This window comes from Diceros bicornis, chromosome 5 (genome assembly GCF_020826845.1).
Source record: "Diceros bicornis minor isolate mBicDic1 chromosome 5, mDicBic1.mat.cur, whole genome shotgun sequence".
Lineage (NCBI taxonomy): Eukaryota > Metazoa > Chordata > Mammalia > Perissodactyla > Rhinocerotidae > Diceros > Diceros bicornis.
The window spans coordinates 15,206,675-15,233,490 of record NC_080744.1 but is presented as its reverse complement, the minus strand read 5'-3'; the positions used below and the strand labels follow the sequence as shown (position 1 = coordinate 15,233,490).

Genomic DNA, 26,816 nt, shown 5'->3' with positions numbered 1-26,816 from the left:
TAAGGAAGGAGAGCCAGTTTATTCAACAAGTATTTACTGAGCCCTTACTGTGGGTTAGGTGTGTTAGGCACTATTTTAGGTGCTGGGAATACATTCCATTGATTAAAAACATACAAAAATCCCCGTCTTCATCGTGCTTACACTCTAGAGGAAGGATACAAGACAATGAACATAATAAATAAGTAAATTACATAGTAAGTTAGAAGTTGATAAGCACTGTGGAAAAAAAATAGAGCAGTCGTGAGAATGAAGACAAGTCTCATCTGGAAACTTTCCAAAACTAGAAATGGAAAAACTAAGCTTCTTTCTTGGAAAGTCAATACATATGCGAAGGGCAAAGAAAATACTTCCGGTTCTTTAATGTCCATGAGATTTTCAAGCAAGAAATTAAAGGGATTTAAAAAATATGAAAATGGAATTGAAACCTAGGAAGAGTAACATTCATAAAATAGGCACTCGATAGAGTTCTTGAGGCAGCGGAATTTGTGCTTACTGCAGTAGTAGAACCTTCCACAGTTCTAGCAAATTCCATGATTCTGGCCACACTGCCAACCACAGTGGATTTGGAGAGTCAAGTCTGTTGAAAAAAAGGCTTTCAGGGACAGAAAATGTGGAAGAACTCAAACAGCTTTTCAGGAATTTTTATTTTATTTCCATTTCCTTTTTAAAATACAGCACCCTATTTTTTGTTATTTTCCTATTTTGTTCAAGAAGAAGGGTGAGCTCCTTAAAAAGGAAAACTTAAAAACAGGAACGCCCACATTTCCGACTCCATCTCCACTCCCACATTGTTCTAGATGCACACGTTTATTGTATATCGGTAGAGCCAGGTCTTTTGACACCATTCTCAGAGCTTGTTGACTCTAAACTATCACGTAGATTTTTTTTCCCTTTGATTTAAATTCAAATTCCATTTCAACAAAGCCACCAAAACAATTAATGTCTAGTTTTTCCTTCTGGGGAATTAGGTTCTCCAATTAAGAAGTAAAAACAGAAAATAAATGGTGTTGTCATCTGTGATCAGAAAGTCCTATTCTCAGCAAAATGAGGCAGAGACAGAAAGTCCAGGTTGCAGGACCAGAAAAAGCAGTGTCTACCCACAGGATACTTAAAAATTGATGACTATGACAGCAGTCCTTTCTAGAGGTAATAATGTCATTAAGTTGTAATAATTCTCCAGAAACCCCAACAGCCCTGGATTAAGAACATCTGGAAATTGTTCAGATGACACAAATTTCTGTTTCCTGCTGTTAAGGCTTTCAATGATGCCTCTCGGTGGCATCTGTCACCATTTTTTTTTCTTGGCAAACCTCCTCCTTTCAAATCAGGAAGTGTACATAAAGTGCAAGTAGGATTCATTCCCTCGCCCATGCTTCCAGGCTCTTCTTTTGATGGCCAATATTTCCAAATCTATCAGTTAAACCGCTGGCCAGCTAGGTCGTCTGCAGGTATTTCTGGGGTTAGCAAATGAGTTCATCTGGCAAAGAGAGCATCTGAAGGTGGATGAGGTTTTGGCAAGAAAACACAAAGTACCATTCGCAAGACAGGGACGTGAATGATGCAAGCAGTAGCAGGGGCTCTTGTCACCGAGTCACTGAAGAGGCCTTCTTTGGATCTCAACTCTTAAAGGGAATTCAGAAACCATTACGAAAATGAATGAGGCCAGTGCATTTCAGAGCACGGTCAGTCTTCAGTGAGGGCAGATTCGGTTTTCCCTGCGTTGGGGACAGAAAAGAAAATGAAGGGGATAAGGAGCCAGATCTGATGAGTTTAATGTCACAAATGTCACAAAAAAAGCCTCCAGTAAATAATTCCCATCTTGCAGAACAAAGCTGAGCAGCATGCCTCCTCAAAGGGCTCAGCAATGGGTGTTTTCTTTGGTATTAATAGGTACGCGGTCCAAATGGGTCTGGGTTAGGCAGTGTGACCTATGACTTTTCTGAAGGATTTCTGAGATTCATTTTTCTCGATTAATACGCCAAGGAGCACTGTAACTCTTCAAGAGAGGGATACAGTATGTAACATTTCCCATATTTTGGAGACCAGGAATTTACCTTCTTGCAAAGCAACTTGGCAGGACTAGCTGCACTAGTGCTTCAATGCAACATTTTGGGAAATGCTGCCTTACAACACTGGCTGGAAGGGACAGGAATGGTGTTAAGTCATACATAGTTTACATTACATGAGCCCAGTTTTTATATTAGAAGTCACAGTCCCACACCAATATAATAAATTAACCATTATACCTGGGTTCCATTGTATTTCCTTCATAATGTGCCAAAATCATGGGCAAAATTTAATGTTATATTTGATGGGTAAACATTAATGATAACAAGTTAACTCTTTCTCATCTATTATAAACTGTCACCAATCAGTGGACATTCACAGGGGAAGTCCTTTGCATGTTTTCTGATTTTTCCAGCAGAGCTAAGGCCAAGGCTTCAGGATTAAGCCCATCAAGATGTCATTATATGAAGCTAAGCCACAGCTGAGACTGAACAGAGTATATTAGAATATATATAAAATGGAATGATCTGATCAAAAATCATAGAAAATTATCAAACACATACTAGTTAAATTCCTGAATTTCTTTTTGGCTTCTGCCCTTTCTTCAGCATCAAAGTACCAAACAGTCATAGCGTATCTGTGAAACATAAGCAGATATAAGTTTAAAAATATTACCAAAAAATAAAAAATACTTAATCTCACATCAGTCATTTGTAAAGCCAACATTTCAAGTGTTCCCTATTATTAGAAGTCCAACCCAATTTTAATTTAAAATAAACTTCTCTGGTTTCAATTCTATTTAAATGTAATAAAACATGTAAGGAATTCCAAGCATGCGCCAAGGCATTATGCTGGGCAATGGGAATTCAAATGACCATGTGAATACATCTGCCTCTTCCCCCAGGAACGCAGGCTCTAGCAGGGGAGACAGGGGATTTAACAAATAATGTAACAGGTCAAGATAATCTACACAGAAGAACTAAAAGAAAGACATTCTGTCAAAGACTGGGAGACCCAAGTTGGTGGGGAGAGCACAGAGAAGAGGAGGTGACATCTGGGTGAAGCTTTGAAGAACAATTTATTTAAATTACAGAACCCTTAAAACTCTTGGCTTGCTTTCGCTAGGTTTGGACACTGAGGCAAAGATGCAATGGAATGATGGCCACCCTCAAGCCTTCTACTGCATTCCCATTAATTTGCTTTATTCCATCTATGGGAAAGACTGTAACAGCAGTCATATCGGGCGTGAGTTTTCAAAAAGTTTCATTTTATAATTATTATTAGCTACTGGAATTTCGATAGCACTTGATTTTTTTTCAAGGACTTCCCATCAACATTTGCTAATGTTTCCCCTGTGACTCCGATCATCAAGGGACTGGGAACAACAAGGGAATTCTGGCACAAATGACCAAGTCCAATTACTGTGCCCCTTTAAACAAGCCACAAGCAGGCTCCGGTGGTAGAATTAGTTACCTGCTCACCTAGGGCACATTCCAATTTGACATTTACTGTGCAACTCTGTGTGGGGCTCAGATCTGTGATTTCTGGAGGGGGACATTTATGGCTTAGGCGCCTTACACAGGTGATTTTAATTTAATTCGGCTTGTTAAGGTTTAGTCGTTATCCTTCTAGGCAAGTTCTCCCTCCCTGTCCCCAACAGCTATTCCTAATTCAAGCTGCATCCAGAGCGCTCCAATACTGCCTGGTTTACAGCTTTGGCCATAAAACAAAAGTAAATGGGAGGCAGAATTCGAAATTTAGATTATATCCAGAGTTTCTAGATTAATACTAAACAATACCAAGTTGTTTAGTTACTCTGAAAATCTTCCCAGGCAGGATCCAAAGAAAGGATGTTTAAAAATCCAATTCTTGGAACATGGGTACAATGAGCCCAAACCAATTTTAAGCTAAGTAAAGGGTAAAAAGGAAAAGAAGTCAGCACAAATTCCTTTCTTTTCTCAAGGTTCTTTCTCTGCTTGCAACCAGCAACTTGTAAACTCATCCAGAGTTAACGGGACAGAAGTCCCCATCAGTGACAGCCAACGTTCTCTAGGGGTAGCTCAATACTAGGTGTTTTAAAGGAGGCGGAGGAGAAAGGAGAAAAGAGAAAAACATTCTGGGAAATTTGGAATCCAGTACGCTCACCTAATGGAAAACAATGTGTTAACAGTTCACACTAACGTTAGGTTTTGCATACTAGAGAATCCAAAGTTTCCTCTTTAATTTTTATTGACTCCAAACAGGTTTGCTCTCAGCTCTGGAGTGTGGTTGGTCCCTCATAGGCACAGAACACAAGTTTAGAGAATTCTCTGGGAAGTGGGGTTTGTACAAGAGGCTTCTCAAGAGGAATCATGGGCCCGCTATTACCTGGTCGCGTAGGAAGGCTGGACTTCATGAGGGTTCCTGCGGTCTGACCAGAAAAACAGCAGTCTGTCAAAAATGGGCTCCACATCCGCTATGAATGATTTCCCTTCTGGAAAGATCCGCAGGACCCCACCGTGTAGCTGAGGGCCACAAAGCAGGTGGATTATTTCCTGGCCTCACGCAAAGTTAATGAACAATGATATTTCAGCCTCATCTAGAAACAATGTCACCTTTCAACCGCCACTCCAAGTGTATATTACTCCCAAATTTTTACTTCAACCTTATACTTTGTACTAAATTTTATTTCAGACTTGGCTAGACATGCCTCTTTATTCACCTCAGACCAGATGAAGCCTTCCCACCCCCACAATCATGAAGCCCATAGATACAAAATGGAGTACTATTAGGTCAAATCATACAGAATTGCCAGTATTTGACTGTTTTTGACCTACAAAACCCCCCAGCGATTTCATACTGTTCAATCTAATATTAACAGCTTTCTAGGGTAGTCATCACGCAGAACACCCCCTTCAAGTAGAATTTACAGCTTTCTTTTGAGCTCCTCTAGCTCCACTGCGATCTCATCAGTCGGAAGTTACATGCTCTGTTTTCTGAACTCTCAGACTACCTTATCTGTACCGTTTATTACGTATATCACTCCCTTCCTTGAATTACTTTTTTTACATGTATACCCAATCCATCCAACTGGAATAACCACACCAAGGCAGAATCCAGGCCTCATACTCAATGTCCTCCCACAGCACAATGCCTGGCACTGGCAGGCACTCAAATATTTGTTGAATGATTTCAAACTTTGCAATTTATTATCACTGACCTGACAACTTTATTCTCTTGCCTATAACACCACCTTTCAAGATTTTACAGGACAACTAAGGCCTATATTCCAGTCATGTTACCAAAGAGGGAGAAAAGACGAGCCTTGTCACTGACTCACCAGCTTCCCAGGTTTAGTTTTTCTGACCCCAGATAAAATATCCTTGCATTATTAGTATCTGCCCTAATGAACAGGAAATGGAGGTGCAGAAGGTTCAAAAGCCAAATAAGCTTGAAAAGTTCTCCGACTTCTCAGACTCCTAAATCATCCTTAACTTTCAGAAAGCATACAAATTCCAGACAAATGATCGTAAGCAAGGAACCAGACTTCATCTCTCTATCTATCTATATGTTCCAAAACACAAAAATAAGCCGTAAAGCCTCTGGCATTCACAAACCATAGTAAACCATGGCAAGCAGCCACCAATGAGACGTATCACCCCAAGAGAGAAGACTGTGTGGGAAACCTCGCTTGGGATGATTTTATATCCTACAGTTCTATTTTTGTGGAATTCGCTCAATGTTGCTGTCAGAGGGAAAAGTATATATCTTATTCTGCATTGAGAGTCAGCTCAGCTCTGGATTAGACTAAAAAAATTGATCCTCGTTCCTAAACTGATAAGTATCTTTTCTTCATCAACCACCCCTCCCATAACCTAATAATGACCCTACCTACTCCCCATCAAATTAACTTTATATCCATTATTTTCATCTCATCAACTTTAGTACTAATACCTTCGGGAGGGAAAAAAGGAAAATATAAAATGGAAAAGATTCATCAGTAGGAATTATGAACTCCTAACCCTCCTCTAAGTCATCTGAATTCCTTTCCTATAGTTTCTAACCCCTCACTCTCCTCCCATTATTCCAAAGTACCTTGGCATCCCAATTCTTGTTCAGATAGTAGATGCAGGTGATGCAGCGGCCGTCGCCGTTGGGGTTGTCTACATGTCGAACATAACCTGCTCCATTTCCTGGGTAGCAAGCCACCATCGCCTATGGAGAAATCCCAAGAAAGCTGGTTAACAAAGCTGAAACAACCTTCTCCCACTGGTGAACAGCTGAGTAACAGTCTCCTTGGTTGCTATGTGACATTTATAGGTGGTTGCTGGCTTCTTAACTGCAGGTACAGTACATAAATTTGGACTCTTCAGCATATAAGATTAACAGCCAAGTAATACCTTATGGCTCAGCCCAGTGGAAAGTGGGTCAACAATATTTCCACAGTTCTAGAACATTTTAGATAGTAACCCATCTACATTGTCATTAGGATGCCCCGTCTTTCTTCAATCCTCCTTTTTGAAAAAGCAGGTTCTGGGTTCCCACCCTAGGCACACAAAATCAGAATTGCTAGGTGTGGAGTTTAGGGATTATGCCTGTTTAACAAGGGCCCCTGAATCACCAAATCACCCACCGTCTTAGAACAATGGTGGAGGAATAGAGCAAAAAGCCAGACTAACGATCCTTTTGGAAATTACTATCAGAGAATTACTCTTAAGAGAGTAACAAACCTCTAATTGTTCCATGGAAAAATTATAGCAAGGACTAGAGAAAAATAGGCAAATTGTGAAAAGCTAGTTCTTTTCACAGGACACTGCCCTATTTCTAAAATATTTTTATAGGAATGAGATATGTGCAGGGAAGATACCAGAACTGGCAATATAAGATGAGGAAAGTGATATTTTTCCTGTTTTGTTTGCTGATGTATTCTTAGTGCCTAGAACAGTGCCTGACACATGGAAGGTGTCTGTTTAAAATTTGATAAATAAATGAATGAATTAGCAAATGACTCTTTCCTCTAAAGAGTAAGTTTACATTCTACCTAGATCAATAGAGATTTCCGTCATTTTAAAAACCTATCTTCGGGCGGGCCCCGTGGCTTAGCGGTTAAGTGCACGTGCTCCACTGCTGGCGGCCCGGGTTCGGATCCCGGGCGCACACCGATGCACCGCTTCTCCGGCCATGCTGAGGCCGCGTCCCACATACAGCAACTAGAAGGATGTGCAGCTATGACATACAACTACCTACTGGGGCTTTGGGGTAAAAATAAAATAAATAAAATTTAAAAACCTGTCTTCAAACATGCATGTAGCAATCCAGTTTGGATTTTCCCTTATAAACAGCAGAGTTGTCTCATTGGTAAAATGATCAGTCGTGTAGAGGCCCAAAGCAATGCACTAGTGGCTCCATGAATCAGCTTCAGTGCTGTGGGTGCCAAGTCACTCCGTGTGGTAGCATGACAACATGAACTAGGCATGCAGCTTTAAAGGCGTCAGACACATTGCATACTAGAATAATAAGGCTGACCGGTAACTTAGCTCTGCAATGACCTTAAAGCTTAAATTAGCATATCTCTCAAACTTTATAGCCCCATTCAGCTAGCAATCCCCACATCCTGCCTTTGAACATCTAAAATGTCAATGCAATGTCATCTTAGAGCTGAAGTTAGGCAGTTAGCGTGAACATCTTTCAGAAGGTGGAATTCTGAGGCTACTGCAATCAAGATTTAACAAATGATGGTACCACCAAGCAAAGGATGGCTTGGGGAAAGGTGATAGGTAGCAGACAGAAATGATGGGCCTAACTGGGGAAGAAGAAATAAATGAGGTCACCTAGGTTGACGAGGGAATTACCCATCCCTGGAAGCAGCTATTAGGATTCTAAGAGCCACCACTGAGCCAATAATGAAAGTCACTTAAGCCACAAACAATTACAGGCTGGATTCCCTACAATCTCAGCCTCTCCCCACTGTGAAGCCTTGAAAAGAAAAAGTACTCCATCAACGCTACACAATCGTACATTCTTAAACAGCTCCACTCTAAGAAAAGGTCAGTGGTCTGCATGCCTGCCATCTAGCTCACTCTGCAACTAATCGCGCCAACCCAGGCTCGGTGTCTTTTGTATACAGAGGGGCTTGGCTTAGTTATATGGCCTCTGACAGCCCAAGAAGATGTAAGCTTCAATCTAAGCATCAGCCCCAAAAGAAGCAACAGAGTTCCTTAGGGCGTTATGAAGTACTTATCTGCCTCAGGACTCAGCTTAGATTAAACACTGAAAAAATATATACAAACTCACAACAGTACAGCCTTTACCAATTGCAGCATCTACAAAATGCACAGAGAAGGAGCTAGCGCATTCCAGGGGACTTAATAGGATAAAACTCCTAAGCATCAGCAAAGTATCTGATTGCTTAAGGGAGAGGAGTAGAGAGAATTTTTCCGGCCAGAGTGAATCTTCACCCTCTCTCCTGGTTCGTGAAGCCACAGCACCCAGTTTGAAACAATGAAAGGAAATCATTGTGGGCCTCAGCAGGCCTCTGGAAACCACACAGGCCAATTTTATCAGTGTTTTCTGGACAGTAGCCATAGGAGATAGGTCTTGGCTTGGGCACATTCCCAACTATTTGTTGGTCTTTGACACAGACCCAAACCAGTAGGCTAAGGATGCACTGAGAAGCTAGACCCACTTCAACAACTAGTCACACATTTCTGTGCCAATTTGTGCACGGGGCAGAAACACACCCCGGAAACTGATCGGTTCAACTGCTCTGCTATCTAAACCTCACCAAGTCTAGGAAGGGATTTAGAGTGTATAAAGGAGGAGAATGCTTCAGAACAGTAAGAACAGGGCCAGACAACTTAAATTATCATGTGATAAATATGCCAAGCAATAACACTGACACTGATCAGGAGGATCAGAAGGATGTCTCATCTATTATAGACTTTTTATTTGCCAAAACTTCTTGACTGGATTTATATTTGAAATTCACTGAAGTTTAATAACATGTTAGTGCGACCTACAATAGCACATACAATACAGTCTTATTCTTGGATATGCAGATAAATCCACATGTCCCCTTATGTATTCACCATTCCTTCCTCTGACCCCACCGTGGAGCCCCTTCCATCATCCCCAGAGGCCTCTCCAAGGCTTTGTAGCAAAAGGAAATGAGCAGAGGAGTGAACACTCCCAGACTCCCAAGCTGGCTCTAGACCAGACATGTGTGCTCCCGACACCTAGACGGCCACATTCAGGCTGGAAATGGAAATGTGTATGGATTCTTTGAAGATGTACACAGATACACTGCCAAATCCAAGTAACAAAATCTACTCCCCAAATGCCACAGGTAGAAATCGGTGGTTCTGCTACAGTTACTGTTAAGCTGGCTTCATAAAAAACAGTATCTCATTAATCCCAAAGGTAAAGTTGAAAAATGAAAGTCCAGGATTTCTGTTCCAATGCCTAAACAGAATGCTCTTGACTGAAACCAACCACAGTTTGATCACATGTATAATCCATTTCAAAAAATTGGTGTTGGCGACCTCCACTGTCCATCCTGCAATGACGATCATTTTAGATCCACAGGTGGGCAGGGGGTCCAAGTGCCCCAGCCCAGCCTCCAGTGAGACTCAGCACTTCTCTCATAACAATCAACAACAGAGATTTTTATAGAATTGTCTTTTACATCTCTCATGACTTTGCAGTCAGATTCACTAGTGTGACTTGACCTTAAACAAGTTATAACAAAGTGGTATTTACCGAAATTTTAACTCAGCAAATTAAAATATTAATGCTCTCATTTTACTTGCAAAATCTGCAATAAACGCGAATCCATTTTTGAAAATTTGTCAAGAATAGCATAACTTCAAAGCTGTCTGGTTGAGTGTCCTTTAAACTGGTATTTCAGTCAAATGCGAGCCCCCTCTGCCTGCTGAGCAGAAATACCAGGCAATCTTTCTAAGGATTTGTTTTGAATTATGAATGATCTTGAGCAGAACATACTCTGAATAAAATGTAACCTAAGTACAGAATAACCTGTAACCTCTTTACACCTCAGTTTTCTCATCTGTAAAACGGGTTTATGAGGACTAAGGCGATAATCCATTAAAATGCTTAGTGCAGGGGCTGCACACACCAAATGCTGGTGAACATTAGCTATTGTTAAAGTTGATGATGTGCTGGGTTTCTTCTCCCCACCTGGGGCTTCAGAATCTCTCCTCTTCAGGGATCCAATTCTACTTAAGTGCTTTGTAAATTCAAATCCACGGTGGCAAACTCAAACAGCTTTGGGCATTGGCGAGTAACATAAATGATTGAAGCCAATCAGGTTTATATGCATCAGAACTCTAAACTGTGTGCAATGCTATCACACCAGGGAATTTGCTGCCCTTTGCAGTGAGGGCCCAGCGTTACAAAATCTCAAGATTTTAGGAGCGTAGCAGGCAACCGAACCAGATTTGTATATAAACCCTCCTGAATATTTTTGATCCCAAGTTTTAAATAAAGGCCACAAAAAAATACATCAGGTTGAATTTTGAGATCACTGTGTGAGGTCTCCTAAGAAGTCAGGCTACTCTGCGATAGCTCCTGAGCTACAAGTGGGCACCTTTCCCATCTCTCTTCATCGGGCTCAGATGCACACTGTCCCCAAGGCACAGCCTCGTCCTCCAGCACCATCCACACTCCACATGCCTTCTCCGTACCTCCCTCCTCTCTAGCCCTTCCCTCATGTCTCCTCTAGACAGAGCAATGGGGATCCCAGATCCTTCCTCTCTCCATAAGACACTGACTACACAGAGAATTAGATGTGTCAAGACTTGAGAAGAAATACACAAGACCATGCACCTTCTTCAGCTTAGAGAAACAGCCTAGCAACTCATCACAGTGGAGAATGTAACAGCTGAAGTTTTCTGGCCAGAAATAGGTCTAATTTATATTCCGGTGACAACAGCCTAGGTAACAAACTTGCCAATGTTTCTAGTCAGCTGTGGGTGGAGGAGCTGAAAATACTCCCAGACTCATTTTGGGGGGAGGTTTGGGTTCACACATATGTTAACACATACATTTAATGTGAACAGTGAGCAGGGCAGCCCCATGACTGTACACTTTACGTCTTGTATTCATAAAGGCATCCACTGAGGAAGGGGTCCCACGGCGGGGCGCGGGTAGTGTTAGTAACTGGAAAAAAGGCACATATAGTGTGCCTTTAAAAAGAAAAACAAAAACAAAAAATCTTTAAGTATTCAAACTGCTATTCAAACCATAGGAGAGGCAGGAGTAAGAGAATAATTAGAAGAGGGATGATCTTTGCAAGTTTTGCTCTTTAAAAAAAAAAAATCTAAAGATAAATTAAGCCAAAATGTCATGTTCCATTATTTTCCATTTGGCTCTGAGAAGGAGTGAGAGAAGAGAACTCCAAAAATCCTTCAAAGGAGCAAGGAACTTAAATCCAGAGGATATGGAAAGCAAACTGGAATTATTGCTTTAGCCTTTCCTCATCTTCCTTGTTCAGTAGTGTGTAATCTTCAAGGATACCTTGTGGGACCCACTGTTGTCACTTAAATTCCCATAGTACAATATTCACAAGGCATCTTTACAAGATGATGGCAACTATGCAAAGCTTCCTCCAAGAGTTCAAGAAAACATCACTGAACAAAGTTCACATTGCTGCCCGTCCCATCCTTTCTATGAAGTTGAACAAAAAAGTAAGGTCTCATGTGATGATGAACAGCTCAGAAGCATAAGAAGTGCTTTAGGATTTTTATATATTCATTCTGACTTAACCTAGACTGGCATAAAGAAATTAGGTGTAGATTATGTGAGTGCATTTGACAAAAAAGTAGAAAACTTCGTGCAAACTACTACTGGTTATCTTAGCATCTTGCTTATTATCTATCTTACTTGTTAAGAGCAAGCCTAGCTATTTCCTTCCTCCTGGTGCCTCTAGTTAAAGACTGATGTGACAAAATAAGGGGGAAATGGGAAATATGGATTTGGTGGGCAATAACACAAGCTATGTCCAGCTACCCCTGTTGCCCTTCCCAAAGTTTCAGCATCTGACCAGACAATTCAGAAGATTTAGAAGGCGGGAAAGTCAGATATCTGGCAGGTAAGCAATCCTTTCAACAAACCCCAAGTCATTCATTAAAATGTTTTATCCTATTCTATTTCTACACTAAGAACTACTTCTGCCTTCCTCATCTGCCCTAAATCCACACTAAAAATTCCTCTCCCTGAACCTACATACCCAGAACACTGCCACACAAAACCTCACCTCCAATTCATAACAATAATCCTCCTCCCCCCATACCTGAATTTTGTAGTAATGCGGGAGCTTCAGTAATTCTGAAAATGAAAAGTAAGAAGGTATAACCCACTCTCAGTTGCCCTGGTGAAGTGGGTCTACCAGTCCCTCCTGGTCAGGCGAGAGCATCATGCCTAGAAGGGCAAGGAAGGTGCGTCTTCACTGGAAGACTTGTCCTCAGGTAGACCTTTTCACCATTTCACTCTACTATGACCTAGGTCCTAGTTCATCCAAACAAACATCAACAACTACCCAGACTCTGGAACCTTCTATTTAGTTCTCCTAGCTCAGCGATAATAGTTCCTTGAGATTCTTACATTACAGAGCTGGGCTCCCACCCCCGCCCCAGACATAAGCGCGCACACACACACCCACACTCCGCATAAAATCACAGGACGTTCACAGGAGTGTAGTCTAATTGTTCTAGACCAAGATTCTGTTCCAGGGGATCCTGCACTTCGTGCATGAACTTGAGTGAATCACCCTCCCCCAAGAAGCCACTGAAACTCTCAAAGGCCAGGAATTCAAGAGACTATTATCATTCCTTTCTGAATTGTGGTTAATTCCTCTCGTTGGAGGGGATTCAGCCAGAGCCCTGCAATTAAGCCCAGTAAACAAGCCCGGGAACATCCACATATCAATGCAGGCTGTTTGGGTTTGGGAAGGCGGCCCTTCCCGGGGAGGCCTGGCTCTCGGCCAGCGGGGTGACGGCTGAGTGACAGGGCTACGTGCGCTGCGTGAGGGTGGCAGCCAGCCCACACCCGAGAGCACACCGCGGGGCAGACCGCAGAGGGAACCGGCACAGGAGAGCTCGCCCCCATCACTACCCCAGTTACCAGAGAAATGTTTTAACAAGGACTTGCAATTATGAACTAGGCACAAGTCAGCCAGGCCCAGGGTTAAGGACGTTAAAACAGGCATCTAATCACATCCATTCTGATACCTTTCCCCAAATCCCTGTAACAGCTGCCATTCCCCAAGGACCCACGTAGCTAGGTGGCACTTCATACATATGGTCACATTGAATTTCCTGGTTTTGGGGAAGGTGAGCAGCGGCCACCCACTCTGAGTCACACTGCTCACAAGTTTTGAGAAGTCATTAACCCTGGAAGTTATCACAGGGACCTAGAAGCTATCTTATTCTTATTAAAAAAAAAAAAAAACACATTCATGAGTAATCCTTAAGGCAATAATGGGGGTAGAGACTAGCAATATTTAACTTCTTTTGATGTGAGAAACAGCCTTAATAGAAAAAGAAAACAACCTGTAGCTCTCTAAAAGCTCTGAGGCTAATAGAGAAAAGGAATGTTTGAGACTGCAGGACTGTCAGAGAATTAAGTATGGTTGTCTGTAAATTCTCATCTGAAATGAATCCTAAAATACTTGAGGGATTCCACGATAACTAACATACAACTGGTGAGACAAGATTTTATTAATGAGTAATATACAAAAAGACATAGTCACCCATCAAAACGTCAAGAAAAATGTCTTGAAGCCAATAGTCTTCAGATAAGAGAAACTAGGAAAACACTTTACTGGCAATTCCCAATGAATTTTAACCTAGGACACTATGCAACTATGCTGGAAAAAATAAAGTTAAAGAACTTTCCAGGAAACCAGATCTTATATTTACATTTGCATTTCAGCACTTGGAAAAAATCTATCTGCTGAAGGAAAGAAATGACACACAGCAAGTTGGTTAAAATTAGAACTCATGAAATTCAGTGGGCACGTTTATTGACGGAGCAAACATGGGTATGGTGCTTACTACTGCGGACACTGCTCTCTGTGCTTCACAAATATGACCTCATTCAGTATTCCTAATAACGCAAGAGGCAGGAACCACTATTATCTCCATTTTACAGATGAGGAAACCGAGGCACAAGGAGGTTAGGTAACTTGCCTTTTCGAATCCAGTTAGTCTGACTGCAGAGTGTGAGGCCTTAATCATCATCGTGATTTACCAGGGCGCTGATGTAATGTCTAACTTGAACCAACTCACTCCACTTTGAGGGAACTACCTTCAGTTCTACTTGAAGTATCTGATTCCCTAAGCACTAGCTGTCCACGGTGTCTTTGTTGGTTATTCCCACTGCACAAGCTCAACCCCACTCTGAACTCTCCGTGGCCCCTGCAGGGCCCATATCTGCTTCAGATGCGACTGGTCTACAATCAGCCCAAGTCTCATCCCCAGGCTGCCCTCCCCCCGCCTGCCCGGGGTTCTGTGGAAGGAAGTCAGCCTCTCCACGACCTTTCCTTATGAGCTCAGGTCAACACCAGCCCAGGTTTTCAGACTTGTTTCAAAGTTAGAAGATAAATGACCAACGAAGAAAAAATTTTCAAGGAAATACACAAGTGTCTCTCCCGTGGGGAGACAAGGAGCAGCACCTGCTAAATTCAAAGGACTCGCAGGGATGGGATAAATTATCCTTACTCAGGGGCAAAGCTTGTTTAGGAGACATCTTAACTTTACTCCTACCACATTAATGAGAATTCACTGAATATAGAACTTTCTAAAGTCACATTAATTAGAATACGCTGGGTACGGACCCACTGCCGCTTACAGGACGGGTGGGATCCAGAAGACCTCTTAGAGGGGTAGAAAGTGAAAGGCTCTTCTGAGAGAAATGTACAAACTATTTGCGGGAGCAGCAAAGAACTAGAAATAAAGGAATGCCTGGCTCTGAGTCTGGGCGCAGGGATGGTTAATTTAATTATCCCCATGTTCCTCCGAGATAGATATAAGCCCCATTTTACAAACGTGGTAACTGAGAGTCAGAGACAAAAAGTAACTTCAGGACATTATAGAACTAAGCATGGTCTTTCAACCACCCAACACTGCTTCTAAAATATCAGGGAAAAACTGTTAACTGAAAATAGGTGCTGTTATTTCCAGACTGACCATGAATGAAATTGTCTTCCTTCAACTCAACAATGCGAAAAAGAACTCTCAGAAGATTCTTGTGGCTTACCAAATACAGGCTCAAACACTTAACTGGGAAATCAAAGCCCCTGATGCAGAAGTAGGAAAAGGCAAGTGGCAGCTGTGATCCAGCCTCGACCTAGTTATACCTTTGATTCCAATCAGGCTGGATTCGTGTGTCAGCTTTTCCCCCAGAGCCCCACACCTCAGCCTTCTTGGGCCTCCCTCAGGCAGCCATCTCACGCCAGACAGCCAGAAACTACCATAGGCTTCTGTATGGTGTCCACAGTCAGCACATAATAGATGCTCAATACAGAGAGACTGCTCAAAAGGCACTGTTTCCCAGTTTGTGCTCATCCAAAGTCACTAGGATTCTTTCTCATTCTTCCTAGTGCCTTCAGTTCGCACTCCTTGCAGGACTGCTGGATACATGGATGGGAGCGATTCTCTGAGCCATTAACAAAGATTTTTCCCCTCCATTCAACACAACAGGAGAGAATCAATTCCAAATTCCGCTCTAATTCTGGGTCTGGAAAATTAACTTTCTTGGTAAAAAGAATACAAAAATTGTGTGTGTGTGTGTAGTTAACATACTAACATATGGTGGGTTTTTCTCACAAGTTTCCCAAATGAACTAAAAACATTTGCATTTTTTAGTTTTTGCAATGAATAAGCTCAGATCTGATCAACTGATTGAACTCTGATTTTCTCACTAATAGAGAAAGTGTAGGAAGATTGAGCACCAGCCCTATTTAGCCTCCTCTAATTCATCTTAGTGGTTCTCAAACGTCAGCAACTATAAGGATCACCTGGAGGACTTGTGAGTTTCTGATTCACTAGGTTTGGGGAGAAGCCCAAGAATTTGCATTTACAGCAGATTTCCAGGTACTGCTGATGCTGCTGGTCCAACAACCACACTTTACGAACGATGGCTATTTTGTGGCAAAACCGAGAGTTTTTGTGCAATGCCTCTCCCTAAATGAGAAAAGGTAAAGGGCAATTAGTCAGTTGCACAAGTTAATTTGAGGTACAGGAGGTGGGAGGGAGAGCAGGAAGGGAGAGAAATTCCAAGGGTGGTTGCTGGCACAGGCTTTGCAGTGTGATTCCTAAAGCCGGCAGGGAACGTTCCGGTTGTAACTCTGTAGCATTGCTGAGGATCACTGTCCTGTCAGTGCTGGGGTGTGACTGTTGGTGGAGTCTGCTCTCCTCGGGAATCCAGTAAGAGGCACTGAACGCACCTATCTGCCCTCTCAGATGAAAATTTAGTCTCAATTTCCCTTTAATTCCTTGTAATCCTGGAGGTGGATCCTTATTGTTGTAGCCATGTTATAGATGAGGAAAGGGAGGCCCAGAGAACTGACTTGCCCAAGATGGCAGTGAGACGAAATACAAGGTAACCTGTTCATCCTAGTGCCTAGCAGTAGGGGCTGACGAAATTAAGTTAAAATTACAGATAAAAATCAACCTCATTCCTACAGAAGTGGAAATGGTCCTGAGATACTGCCTGCTGGGGACTGAGCTAGGACCAGAGGCAGGGGCTCTAGCCTCCTGGTCCCCACAGCTTCTCTAGCTTCTCTTGAGCCAGACCTGAATGTAGGAGCTGCCAGGATCCACCTGTGACTCCGGTCCTTTCCAGGGCCAAGCAGAGCATTTCAGAACTGAGGAAAAAACCTTACAAAGACAAAGTCCCTCCTTTGAGATGGTGCCTCATAGCGTGTTAATGTAATAAAATATTTAAACATTTTGGGATCAAACTATCAGGACCATGCTGCAAAACCTTTTGTTTTGGCCTAACAAAATATTTATAGCTTTTTTGACACCCTGACATCCTTTGAAATCAAAATTCCTTTTGAAAACGAAATTAAGTTAATAAGCACCTATGAATTGTAAAGGACTGTTAAGGCACTAAAAGTATATATCAAGCTTAATAGTCTCTGCCTTCAAGGAATTTATAAGTAAAGGGGGGCCAGGGTAAGCAGCCGAATAAATAAATGTACCGGGGCGGCCCGGATTAAGCCACCCATGGAGTTCTAGAGAGCAGAAGGGAAGACTTCATGGAGGAGGCACGAAGATGGACTTTGAAGAGAAGACAATGGGAAGCTCAGAGGGCCTGGCAATCAGTTTCTAGCAGTTCAGGGACTGGGAGGGAAGGAAGGTGATCAGAGGGAGATTAAGTGTAGAAAGGTCAGATGGGGTCAGATGGGGTCAGATGCGGAGGGCCTTAAATGACACACTCAGAAGTTCACAGCATGTACAGTAGACAGTGGGGAGAGAGCCCGGTTGGGTTTTTTTAAGCACAGAGACTACATGATCAGAGCTGGGTTCTGGATCACTTAGACTCAGGCAAAAGCACATAAAAATGGATTCTAGGGAGAAGGGGAACCAAAGGCAGGTGATTTGTGGTTAAAGGATGTCTCTTTAAAATACTTCCCTCCTCAGGGATTTCTACTATGAAAGCAAAACAAAACTTAGTTTAAAAAAAAAAAGACAAAACTTGAGGTTCCACAGTGAATCCCAGAAAACCCGAAACAAAACAACAAAGCTAAAACAGCACAAAATAGGCCAAATTTTGACCAATAATATTGCACGTTCCTGCCTGAATCTTCAATATTTTGTGTTTTAAAGAGGTTTTGTTTATCCACTCAAATCACTCAAATTAACCTGCAAAACAATATGAATAGGAAAGAAGCCATCCAAAAAAAAAAAAGACTCACTGTCAATTTTGTGTGGGGTATTGAGATTTCTAAGTAATCGTTCCTCAGGTTTGACTAGACAGATGAGCGGAAATGGGAGGGGAGGCGGAGGGAGGGGCAAAGGCAGCGTCTTTTCTGTGTGTCTGGAGAACATAGAGCCAGCTCTACAAGATGTTCAGACTGTTGAAAACAGTCTACCTTTACTCCTTCCGAGCAGTGCTCAGATCCAAGAGTATTACTCCGAATACTTCAAAACAACTTCCAGTTCCCCTAGTAGAACCAAAAATAGATGTCACTGACACCTGGAATTGAGTTTTTCATTTTGTCTGCTTCCCGCTGGCAAATAATCAAGATTACATCATATTCTTTGAATGTTTGTATTTTGGAATTATTTTTATGTGGTAATAGTATTTCGGCCTCATTTTGGAAGGAAAAATAATATTTAATATGAGACAGGTACATTTACTCCAGAACTCGAGAAACGCTGATCATCGTATCTCCTAAAGAATCAAACATTGGCTTGACTTAATAAGGAGGTCTGAACCTTGTACTGCACAGGGAGGGCACGGTGAGGAGGCACCGCATGAATCCAGCACAGGATCTGAAAACTTTCACTGGACAACTGCAAACCCATGTGTCTGTGAGGCCGGGACTGGGTGGGGACAGGGGGTGAAAAATACAACACTCAAGTCGCTACCAGCTCACCCCAAACAAGAATAGGAACTCACCCACAAATGAGTATCAAAGGAAGATACAAAATTAAGGTAAGTTCGATACTGGTTTAAGATGGAAATAATCGAAGGAAACGGGGTACCATTCTACGTATAATGAAGCAGGCTAACTAATCTTGCTTGGCAAACAGACACATAGCTCTGAATCGGAGCCAAATCAACGGCTCCTGGCCATCTGCCAAAGCCGAATTCCTTAATCTGGCATCATAAAATGACTTGTCTGTCGCATTTACAATTCCAGTGCCTCTGGATTCGGCCACCCTCGGGGCACCCCTGGCAACTGCCCAGCAGAATACATCTGAACTATCATTACTGTCAGAACATGCACCTTTGACAAACACTAGAGAAAAATGACACCCATTTCTTAGAGCGATATTAGTTAACAGCTACAAAGGAATCATCAAGTCTGTTGCTGTCATAATTAACAAAGTATTAATAACCTTCTCCATAGTGCTGACCTGCAAGCTGCTCCTTGGTGGTCAAAGTGCCACATAATTTACTGGAGGCCGCAAACATGAGTCAAAAGCAGAGGTCTTGCCAAAGCAGCAAACACGGCCCACAGGCGAGGGGCCCTGAGCTTCACCCTGACACGCAGGGTGCTGGGGTGCTCGGAGATGCTTCTCAGATGTGCTCTGCTCATTATGGGTTAAACTCCACCCCCAACTTGAAGCTCATCGGAGAAGTCTTCCATACACAGTGCGTTTTCAGAATGGAGTTGTAACATGTGAGGCTGCTTGTTATTTACAAAATTTGAAATTCTTCTAGCCAGAGTCAGGAATCAGGGAAGAATATACAAATTCTGCTTGAGCTGAGTAAGGTCAGAAAGGGAAATAATTCATAACACCCCAAAAGTCGAATGCACAGATAGGTGACATAACTCCACCTAAGGGTGTTTATCAATTTCAAGTCAGAATTATATTTAAAATTCCCAAATAAAATGCTGATGCAGCTGAATTAACCTACCACCCCCATCTCCCAGTCTACCTGACTTACAGAGCAACCCCAGCCAGGGAAGCCCCTCTCTTTAAAGCACCTTTGCTCAGGCCCAAGACCCACTCCTGTCCCTTCTTGAGACTTCGTCTCTCCAAACATAAAAATGACTTCATTGCTGAATGATTGAGGGACTGATAGACGTGATTTCTGATACCTCTCCAGCTCTAAAAACCTGTATTATTAAAGTCCTGTATAATTTGGGTAACTTCATTTTTAAGTAAATAGAGAAACTGGAGAAAATCCAAAGAAGAAGAGAAACAAAAATGACTGATCAGTGTAAAATCAGACTGTTTAACCAGAAAAAGAGAAAGCAATGTCGGTGACAACTGTTTCATACCACTCAACTTTCAGCTTGCTTTCTTTTTAAAGTGAAGTATAACTAATATACAATACTATGTTAGTTTCAGGTGCACATCATACTGATTCGATATTTATATACATTACAAAATGATCACCACGCTAAGACTAGTTACCATCTGTTGCCATACAAAGTTATGACAGTGTTATTGACTATATTCCCTATGCTCTACATTACATCCCCATGACTTATTTATTTTATAACTGGAAGTTTGTACCTCTTAATCCCTTTATTCTTTAGATGGTTTTATCATCACATTCCATCTCCTTTCCCCCATTCACGTACAGGTCAGCGAGGTGGAAGACATTTAATGACTTGTGAATGAATAAATTAAATTGATATTTCCTGATTTCCCACTTCACTGCAAGGAGATAAGGTTGTCCTATAGTGGCCAATGGCCCAAAATTGAACAAAAGAAATTATAAACACACACACACACACACACCCCCCACCTTCTTTTCTTTGTTCCCAAGCATCATTCAACAAAATAGACAAAGAACACTGTGAAAAGTTACCGAATGGAGAAACTTGCTTCACTGTCACCGAGGCTGCATTCTGTAAATTATTTCCTTGGATTAATTTCCTTCCTCCAAGAGCTAAGTTATTTTTAAATACAAAACCTTTTATAGGAATAAACCTCACATCCGTACAGAAAGATGTTCCAGTGCTTCAAACTCAGTGCCACCTCCCCCTAAAATACCTCATTCACAGACAGATTTTGAAGATTTGAATTGCGGAGACACCGTTTATGGTGTCTAGTCCTCAAACTCTTAGAACCCCGGGCTCTAGAACTGCACCTCTCACAGGCCCCGGCAACGACATTTGTGACATGATTCTACATGCCCCACTCCCACTCTCAACCAAGACTGATCGATCCCCTGAGCCAAGGTGAGACCATCATACTTTCTCCCCGGGAGTGAAAACAGGGATTCTAGAATGTTAATCAAGACTCTGTGAATCTCAAACTGAGGCTGAAGCAGCCACTGTGGGGGCAGCCACCTTGAGCCACGTGCATGGAAAACAGCAAAAGCTGGAGGGAAAGCAGAGAAGCACAGGCAAAGAAGCAGAGGGAGGCCAGAAGGGGCCAGAGGCAGAACTAACACGCCAGGGGTCCTGGATGGGAAGGACTTTCTGGTTCCCAGTTCATTGCTCCAGCCTTCTGCGAACCCAGATTGCATATCCTGCACGTGGGTCTGAGGGAGATCCTGATCTTCCAAATACATTATTCCACTTTTGCTTGAAGTAGTTTGCAACCACGATAAGGTCCACTGAGTAATGGATATTCCCGACATCACATGACCAGGGTGGGCTGAACCTGTTATTGCTAAACGGCAAAGGAACAAACTCTCCGCTTCGCAACACATTTTCTTTTCTTCATAACTTACCGCTGTTTCATCATGTCTCTGTATTGTTTCCAGGGGAGGACTCACCTGTCTGTTCACAATACAGCCCCTACCACCCCATTGTCCAGAACCACTCCAGTCAGGGATCCTAACAACCAACCTTGTTAACAAATACTTTTCCTGCAAATAACAGTAGCAAAACATTAGCACAGCACTCCGTTTTCTTCCTCAAATGTACTTATCTGACCCGCTTCAATGTTTGGGTTTTGTCCTTTTCTTTGTTAAGCCTCGGAATTAATCGAGTGTGAACTAGAGGATCTTACAATTCAAAAGTACGTGTGTATGCGAGCTCCGTGAGGCAGGGGTCATGCCTGCTCACCTTTGTGTCCCCAGCCCCTGCACAGCGCCCTGCACTGAGTGAACACTTGCTGAATACATGCACGGATGAGAAGCAGGAGCATAACAGTCAAGAACACAAACTCTGGAGTCGGGCAGAACTCGGTTCCATCCCAAATCACCCACTTACAGCCTCATAACATTTACGAAGGCTCAGAATTCTGCTAAGAATTTTGTGTACATCATCTTATTTAATGCTCCTTCACCTAAAAAGCTTGAAGGTATTATTATCCCTCATTTTACACTTGGTGAAACTGAGCAACTGACCTAAGGCCAGAAGGTTGGTAACCCCAAACCCCTAAACCCCTATAAACTGCCTCTTACACCCACTTTGTGACCTTGGGCAAATGATTTCATCACTCAGTTTGCTGAAGATTGTGGTTCTGAAGACTAAGTCAGACAGACAGTGTTTGCAAAGTGCTTAGCACAGTTCCAGACAGAGCAAACCGCTTATGAAAAGGTAGCTAGTATTATTGGAGTTACAATACTGGCTAGTCTACAGTGCTATGCTTCAAGCAGAAGGACTTTTGGTTCTGTAAATTACACGTTCTCTGGAAAACAGCCATTTTCCCGATCTAGGCAGCCACAGCAAAAGGAGCAAATTATAACCAATATTTATCTTGGATACGGTCTAAATTCTCCAAAAGGGAGTTAACAGATAAGAAATCTTTTAATAGTCTGAAAGCAGTGATCATGCTTGCAGTTAGGGGGCGCCATACTGCTGTACATTATAGGAAACTACTTCCCCAGAGGGGCTTCCGCACCCTCGGACTTTTCTCCAACAAAGTGGAGGTAGATAAACTCTGACCAGTAACAACTTTTTTGGCAGCAAGGGGGAACACTTTAATATTGCTTTCCATAAGCTTCCACAATTTCAATTTTAGATCTAGTGTGTATTCCTATTTTATTCCCAATGCCTTTGCTTCTTTGAGATAAAGTGCATGATTACATTATTCAATGACATTTAAAAGTCTAGGAAAAAAAATATTCAATTAGGATCAATACATTAATAAGCATAACCCCGAGAAATTTAAAGTACCTTAAAACAACTGGTCTAAAATAAATGTGCATGAAAATGGGTGATGGAAGTTCATTATACCAGCCCCTCTACATTTACATATGTTCGAAAGTTTCCATAATAAGAAGTTACAAATAAATTTTTTAAATAAACGTACAAATTCTGCCTTTTAAAATTAGTTTTTACTGAAAACCTGCTTGAAGGATGCAGCAGAAAACCAGGTCTATATCACTACTCTGGCAAGCAGCACAGAGCAAGGCACTCAGTTGAGGGAAGAGAAATAAATAAGAAGGTTAAATTAGGGTGAAACTAATATAAATCTGGAAAGCGTTTCTACAATGCTTTAGTAATAAACTTCATACAAGAGACCTAAGGCCACAAAACATTATTAAGGAGACTTCTCTATACAAACAAATCAAACTCTTTTTATTTTTCACTACAATAATTGTTTGCTCAAGCCTGGTTTGCATTTGGTTCTAGCTGGCCAGGGAATATCCCAATCTAGAGGTGATCTTTCTAAAGGGCAGGAATGAAGAGCTCTGTGCCAAAACTACCAAAGGAAAGCTGGAAATCTCGGTATAGGCAGATGTCTCTTCAGTGGACAAAAGATGAATTTTCTCTTTTCGATTTACAGTCACCTTCTGAAAGGGTTAACTGAAAAGTTACTTGTTTGACCCGGAAGATAATCCATAATTGAAGAATCGTATCTACAGATCATTTTTCTTCCCTCCCAGACGTACACAGTGCTTTTCATTCAATTTGTGGAGTTAAACTCTAGCCCAAAACCCTACCACTGTCTATTAAGTCAAAGCTCAATAAAAATACTTAACTTTCAAATACTAGTGACCTCTTTCTACCAATTCACTCTGACTTCCCTCAGAGCAAATTCTGTTCCTAGAATGCTGGCGGGGGGTGGGGGGGATGTGGAATTCCTACCACTTGTTTAAAAGAAACTTTAAAAAACTGATAAGAAGCCATCTGCTCTTCCGGGTTGGAAGCTCTGAGCACCTCTGCAACACTGAGGCTAGTCATTCCCCTCCCCCGCCCCGCCTCAAGACAGGCAAGGTCATTTAATGCAAAATAAAACTAATTGAGACAAAAGGCTTTCTTATCCACCACCAAAATGATGGAAGAAGAGTAAAGAAACACTTTAACGTCAATCTTTTACAGAGTCCAGCTAACTCTGAATTTTCCCCAAATCAAAGTAAAATTTAGAAAGCAGCATTTTCTTTTCACATTTGCTTGCTTTGCGTCTGATTAATAGCGATGCTTTCAGATATTCTATTCATGTCCTCCTGGCTTGAAAGGTGTGCAGCAATCTATTTCTCCCCTACTCCACTCACCCACTCCCTTCATCTCTACACATTTCCAGTCTTCACCAATTGCACTTAATAAAGAGCGTTCCTCTCAGCTTATGAGACAACAATGGTATGTTTTATCCCAGGATCAATCTTAAATTGAGAAATACCACAAATATTGTTAAAGAAGGGTACATAGGTGACTGCTCACTTTCCTTCTCATGCTAGTATGTTTTGCCTCACTGTGTTAAAGTGAAAGTTTCTACAGTTCTGAGTGCCCCCGTGACCAGTCCGCAAATCACTCAGAATTGCCGCTGGAAAACTGGCTGGATTATCATTTGTAGAAAGACACCGATTAGCTCGACTATGCCAAAGTAATGTACACGCACCAACATCACGGTACTACGTGTTCCCATATTTCTGCCAATCTACCTGGAAACGTTTCCAAGATAAATTACCACCCAGGGAGTCACTTCTGGCGATGAGAACAAAAACACAGTTTCTTTCCCGAGGTGCTTGACCACCCTCTCCTGATCACTCACCTGGCTGTTTTGAGTGGATTTTCCCATCAACGGATAGTTAGGAAAGCGAAGTTGGTGGTGTAGGGCTCAGTACCAGCAGAGAATTTTCACAGTCAAGTAAATGATCTAATAGTGTCCCGGGTGCAACAAGCCAAGGGCAGCTCTCAAAAGTGAAGAGGAGCTTGACTCTTTCACAGGTCAAACTCCTCTGCACCTGCCAAACTTCACAAACCAAATGCCACTTTGCAAAATCACACTGTCTCCAGAATTCTTTAAGAGTGCTTTTGTGGGCATCTGCTCTGAACACAATGAAAGGGCAATATTAGGTGACTTAAGTAGACATTTAAGATCATGAGTGCACGTGTGTCTCAGATTATACACAGTGTTTCTAATACCCTGTTTGTCGTTTGGACCTTTGAGAACCTCCATGTCTTAGAATCAGATCAAAAAGTCGCCGCTTGTCCGGCTTGTACCACCCACCAGAGCCATTATTTCAAAGTTAACAGAAAAGGTCATTATAATTATACACCTGAGACCCTTAGCATGGATTTTCGCTCAGAGGAGAATGGGAAAGGGGAGAATCAGACTGACTTCTTGCTTCTTGGTTAAAAACTACAGTTCGCTTTCAGCCCTGCGAAGGCGACAGACCACCGACACCGAATGTCCCTGGTCCCCGCGGGCTGCAGCAGCAGCGGGGCGCCCGTGCGCGTCTTACCTTGGACCTTTCCTTGACGTAGTATTTGCCCAGCCGGCTCCCGCAGTACAGGACCAGCCTGTCGATGAGGGACAGGAGGAAGCTGATGGCCTCGCAGCCCTCCTCGTTGCCCCCGATCCACGTGATCTGGTCGCCCCGCAGGTGCCGCTTGGAGACGCCGGCGCGCGGCCCGGCCAGCTGGCCGTCCCTCAGGGCCCCGCTGCAGTGCAGCTGCTTGACGCGCTCCAGGACGCAGTCGCCCACCACCTCGCCCAGGAAGTTGTCCAGGTAGCAGAAGCCGACCTCGTGCAGACAGGGCACGATGTACTCCAGGGCGATTTTCTCCAGATCCAGCCTCATGATGTGTCCCAGGGGCATCTCGCCCGCAGAGCCGAGCGCGCCAGTCCCCCAGCGTGCACCCAGAGAAAGAGCGACCTACGCGCGCGCGCAGCCGAGGCGCGGGGACCGTGGCCCGGGTTCAGCTACCTGCGGCGGCTACGGTCCCCGAGCCACCGCAGCGACAGGGAGAGAGGAAAGTTGCTCGCAACTCTGGGGAGGAGGGATCCCGTTCAGGGACCAGAGGAGTTGCGCGGGGCTCCACGACCCGGCGCCGGAATGGCCCAGCGAGGAGTCGGAGGGCCCCTTTTGGAGATGCGGAGCCACCACTAGCGCGGCGGCGGCCCGAGTCGGGGAGAGGCTGAGGTCCAGCCCCGGAGCCGGCCGACTGGGCGCGTCACCGGCCCCGCCCAGGCTCCGCCCCGGGCCCGCCCCAGGGACAGCCCTGCCCCCGGCCCGTCAGCCCCGCCGGGTCTAGCGCTCCGCGCGGAGCCCCGCGAGGCCGGCGCCTGCCTCGCCTGTTTGTGACGAGGGGAGGGGCTGGAGAACAGACGGAATTTTTAGAATGCTATCGATTTGCATATGTTTTGCATAAAATCCCTTAACAAACTTGAAAACCTGGATCCCAACTCTAAAAATGTAAATAGAATTAACAGCATAGTTTACTGCCACATTCTGGGCTGGTCACAAAATAATAAACCCGGGAACAAACATATATATTAAACAGAGATCTCCTAGCTTTATCGGGTGCCTTTCCTTACTCCCTTTCCTCTGCTGTTTGACCCAGGTCAGGAGGTTCAAGCCACTGAGAGATTGAGAGGAACCCACTTTTAACCAAAATTAACAAACATTCTCTAAGCCCCACTACGTGGAGTGCAAGGCCCCATGTCCTCCGCGGGGGGCGGGGGTGGGGGGGGTAATGTGCACAATGAAGAAAGGCTGGGTATTTTACCTGATGGAACCCTGAAAACACTGTGTTTTGCTTTCCAGGACGTTTTCATCCGCTTATCTTTCGAGTTTCTTACTAAAATACGATGTTCTAAAAGTGTGCCTTCAAAATTAATCCCATGCTCCTGTAACAGCCAGTATAGGTGTGTCCCCCAAAAGGTAGACTCTATTTTAGGTCTCTCATCTCCCTTTTCCCACAAGAAGCTGCACTTACCTGGGAGGGATGGATACCACCTAGGAGACTTTTTAGTTATCCAAAGATAAGCTGACTGCTT

At 43.1% G+C, this 26,816-nt stretch overlaps 1 protein-coding gene across 1 annotated transcript; it reads right to left on the bottom strand.

Annotated features, from left to right (window-relative positions):
* EGLN3 (egl-9 family hypoxia inducible factor 3) lies at positions 1-25,952 on the bottom strand. Its single transcript, XM_058540746.1, has 5 exons — positions 25,279-25,952; positions 6,082-6,201; positions 4,375-4,511; positions 2,571-2,644; positions 1-1,715 (listed from the first exon to the last, which is right to left on the bottom strand). The coding sequence occupies exons 1-5, from the start codon at positions 25,633-25,635 to the stop codon at positions 1,684-1,686; spliced, it is 720 nt and encodes a 239-aa protein (XP_058396729.1). The 5' UTR covers positions 25,636-25,952; the 3' UTR covers positions 1-1,683.
* Positions 25,953-26,816: the final 864 nt, after the last annotated feature.

What these genes read in the sequence shown, in the direction of transcription:
- EGLN3 (XM_058540746.1), bottom strand. Translation starts at nt 25,635, where the DNA reads ATGCCCCTGGGACACATCATGAGGCTGGATCTGGAGAAAATCGCCCTG. An exon ending in CAGCCTTCCTACGCGACCAG is followed by an intron (nt 2,645 to 4,374) that starts GTAATAGCGGGC and finishes TATGTTTCACAG; the next exon opens with ATACGCTATGACTGTTTGGT. An exon ending in GAAATTCAGGAATTTAACTA is followed by an intron (nt 1,716 to 2,570) that starts GTATGTGTTTGA and finishes TCCCCAACGCAG; the next exon opens with GGAAAACCGAATCTGCCCTC.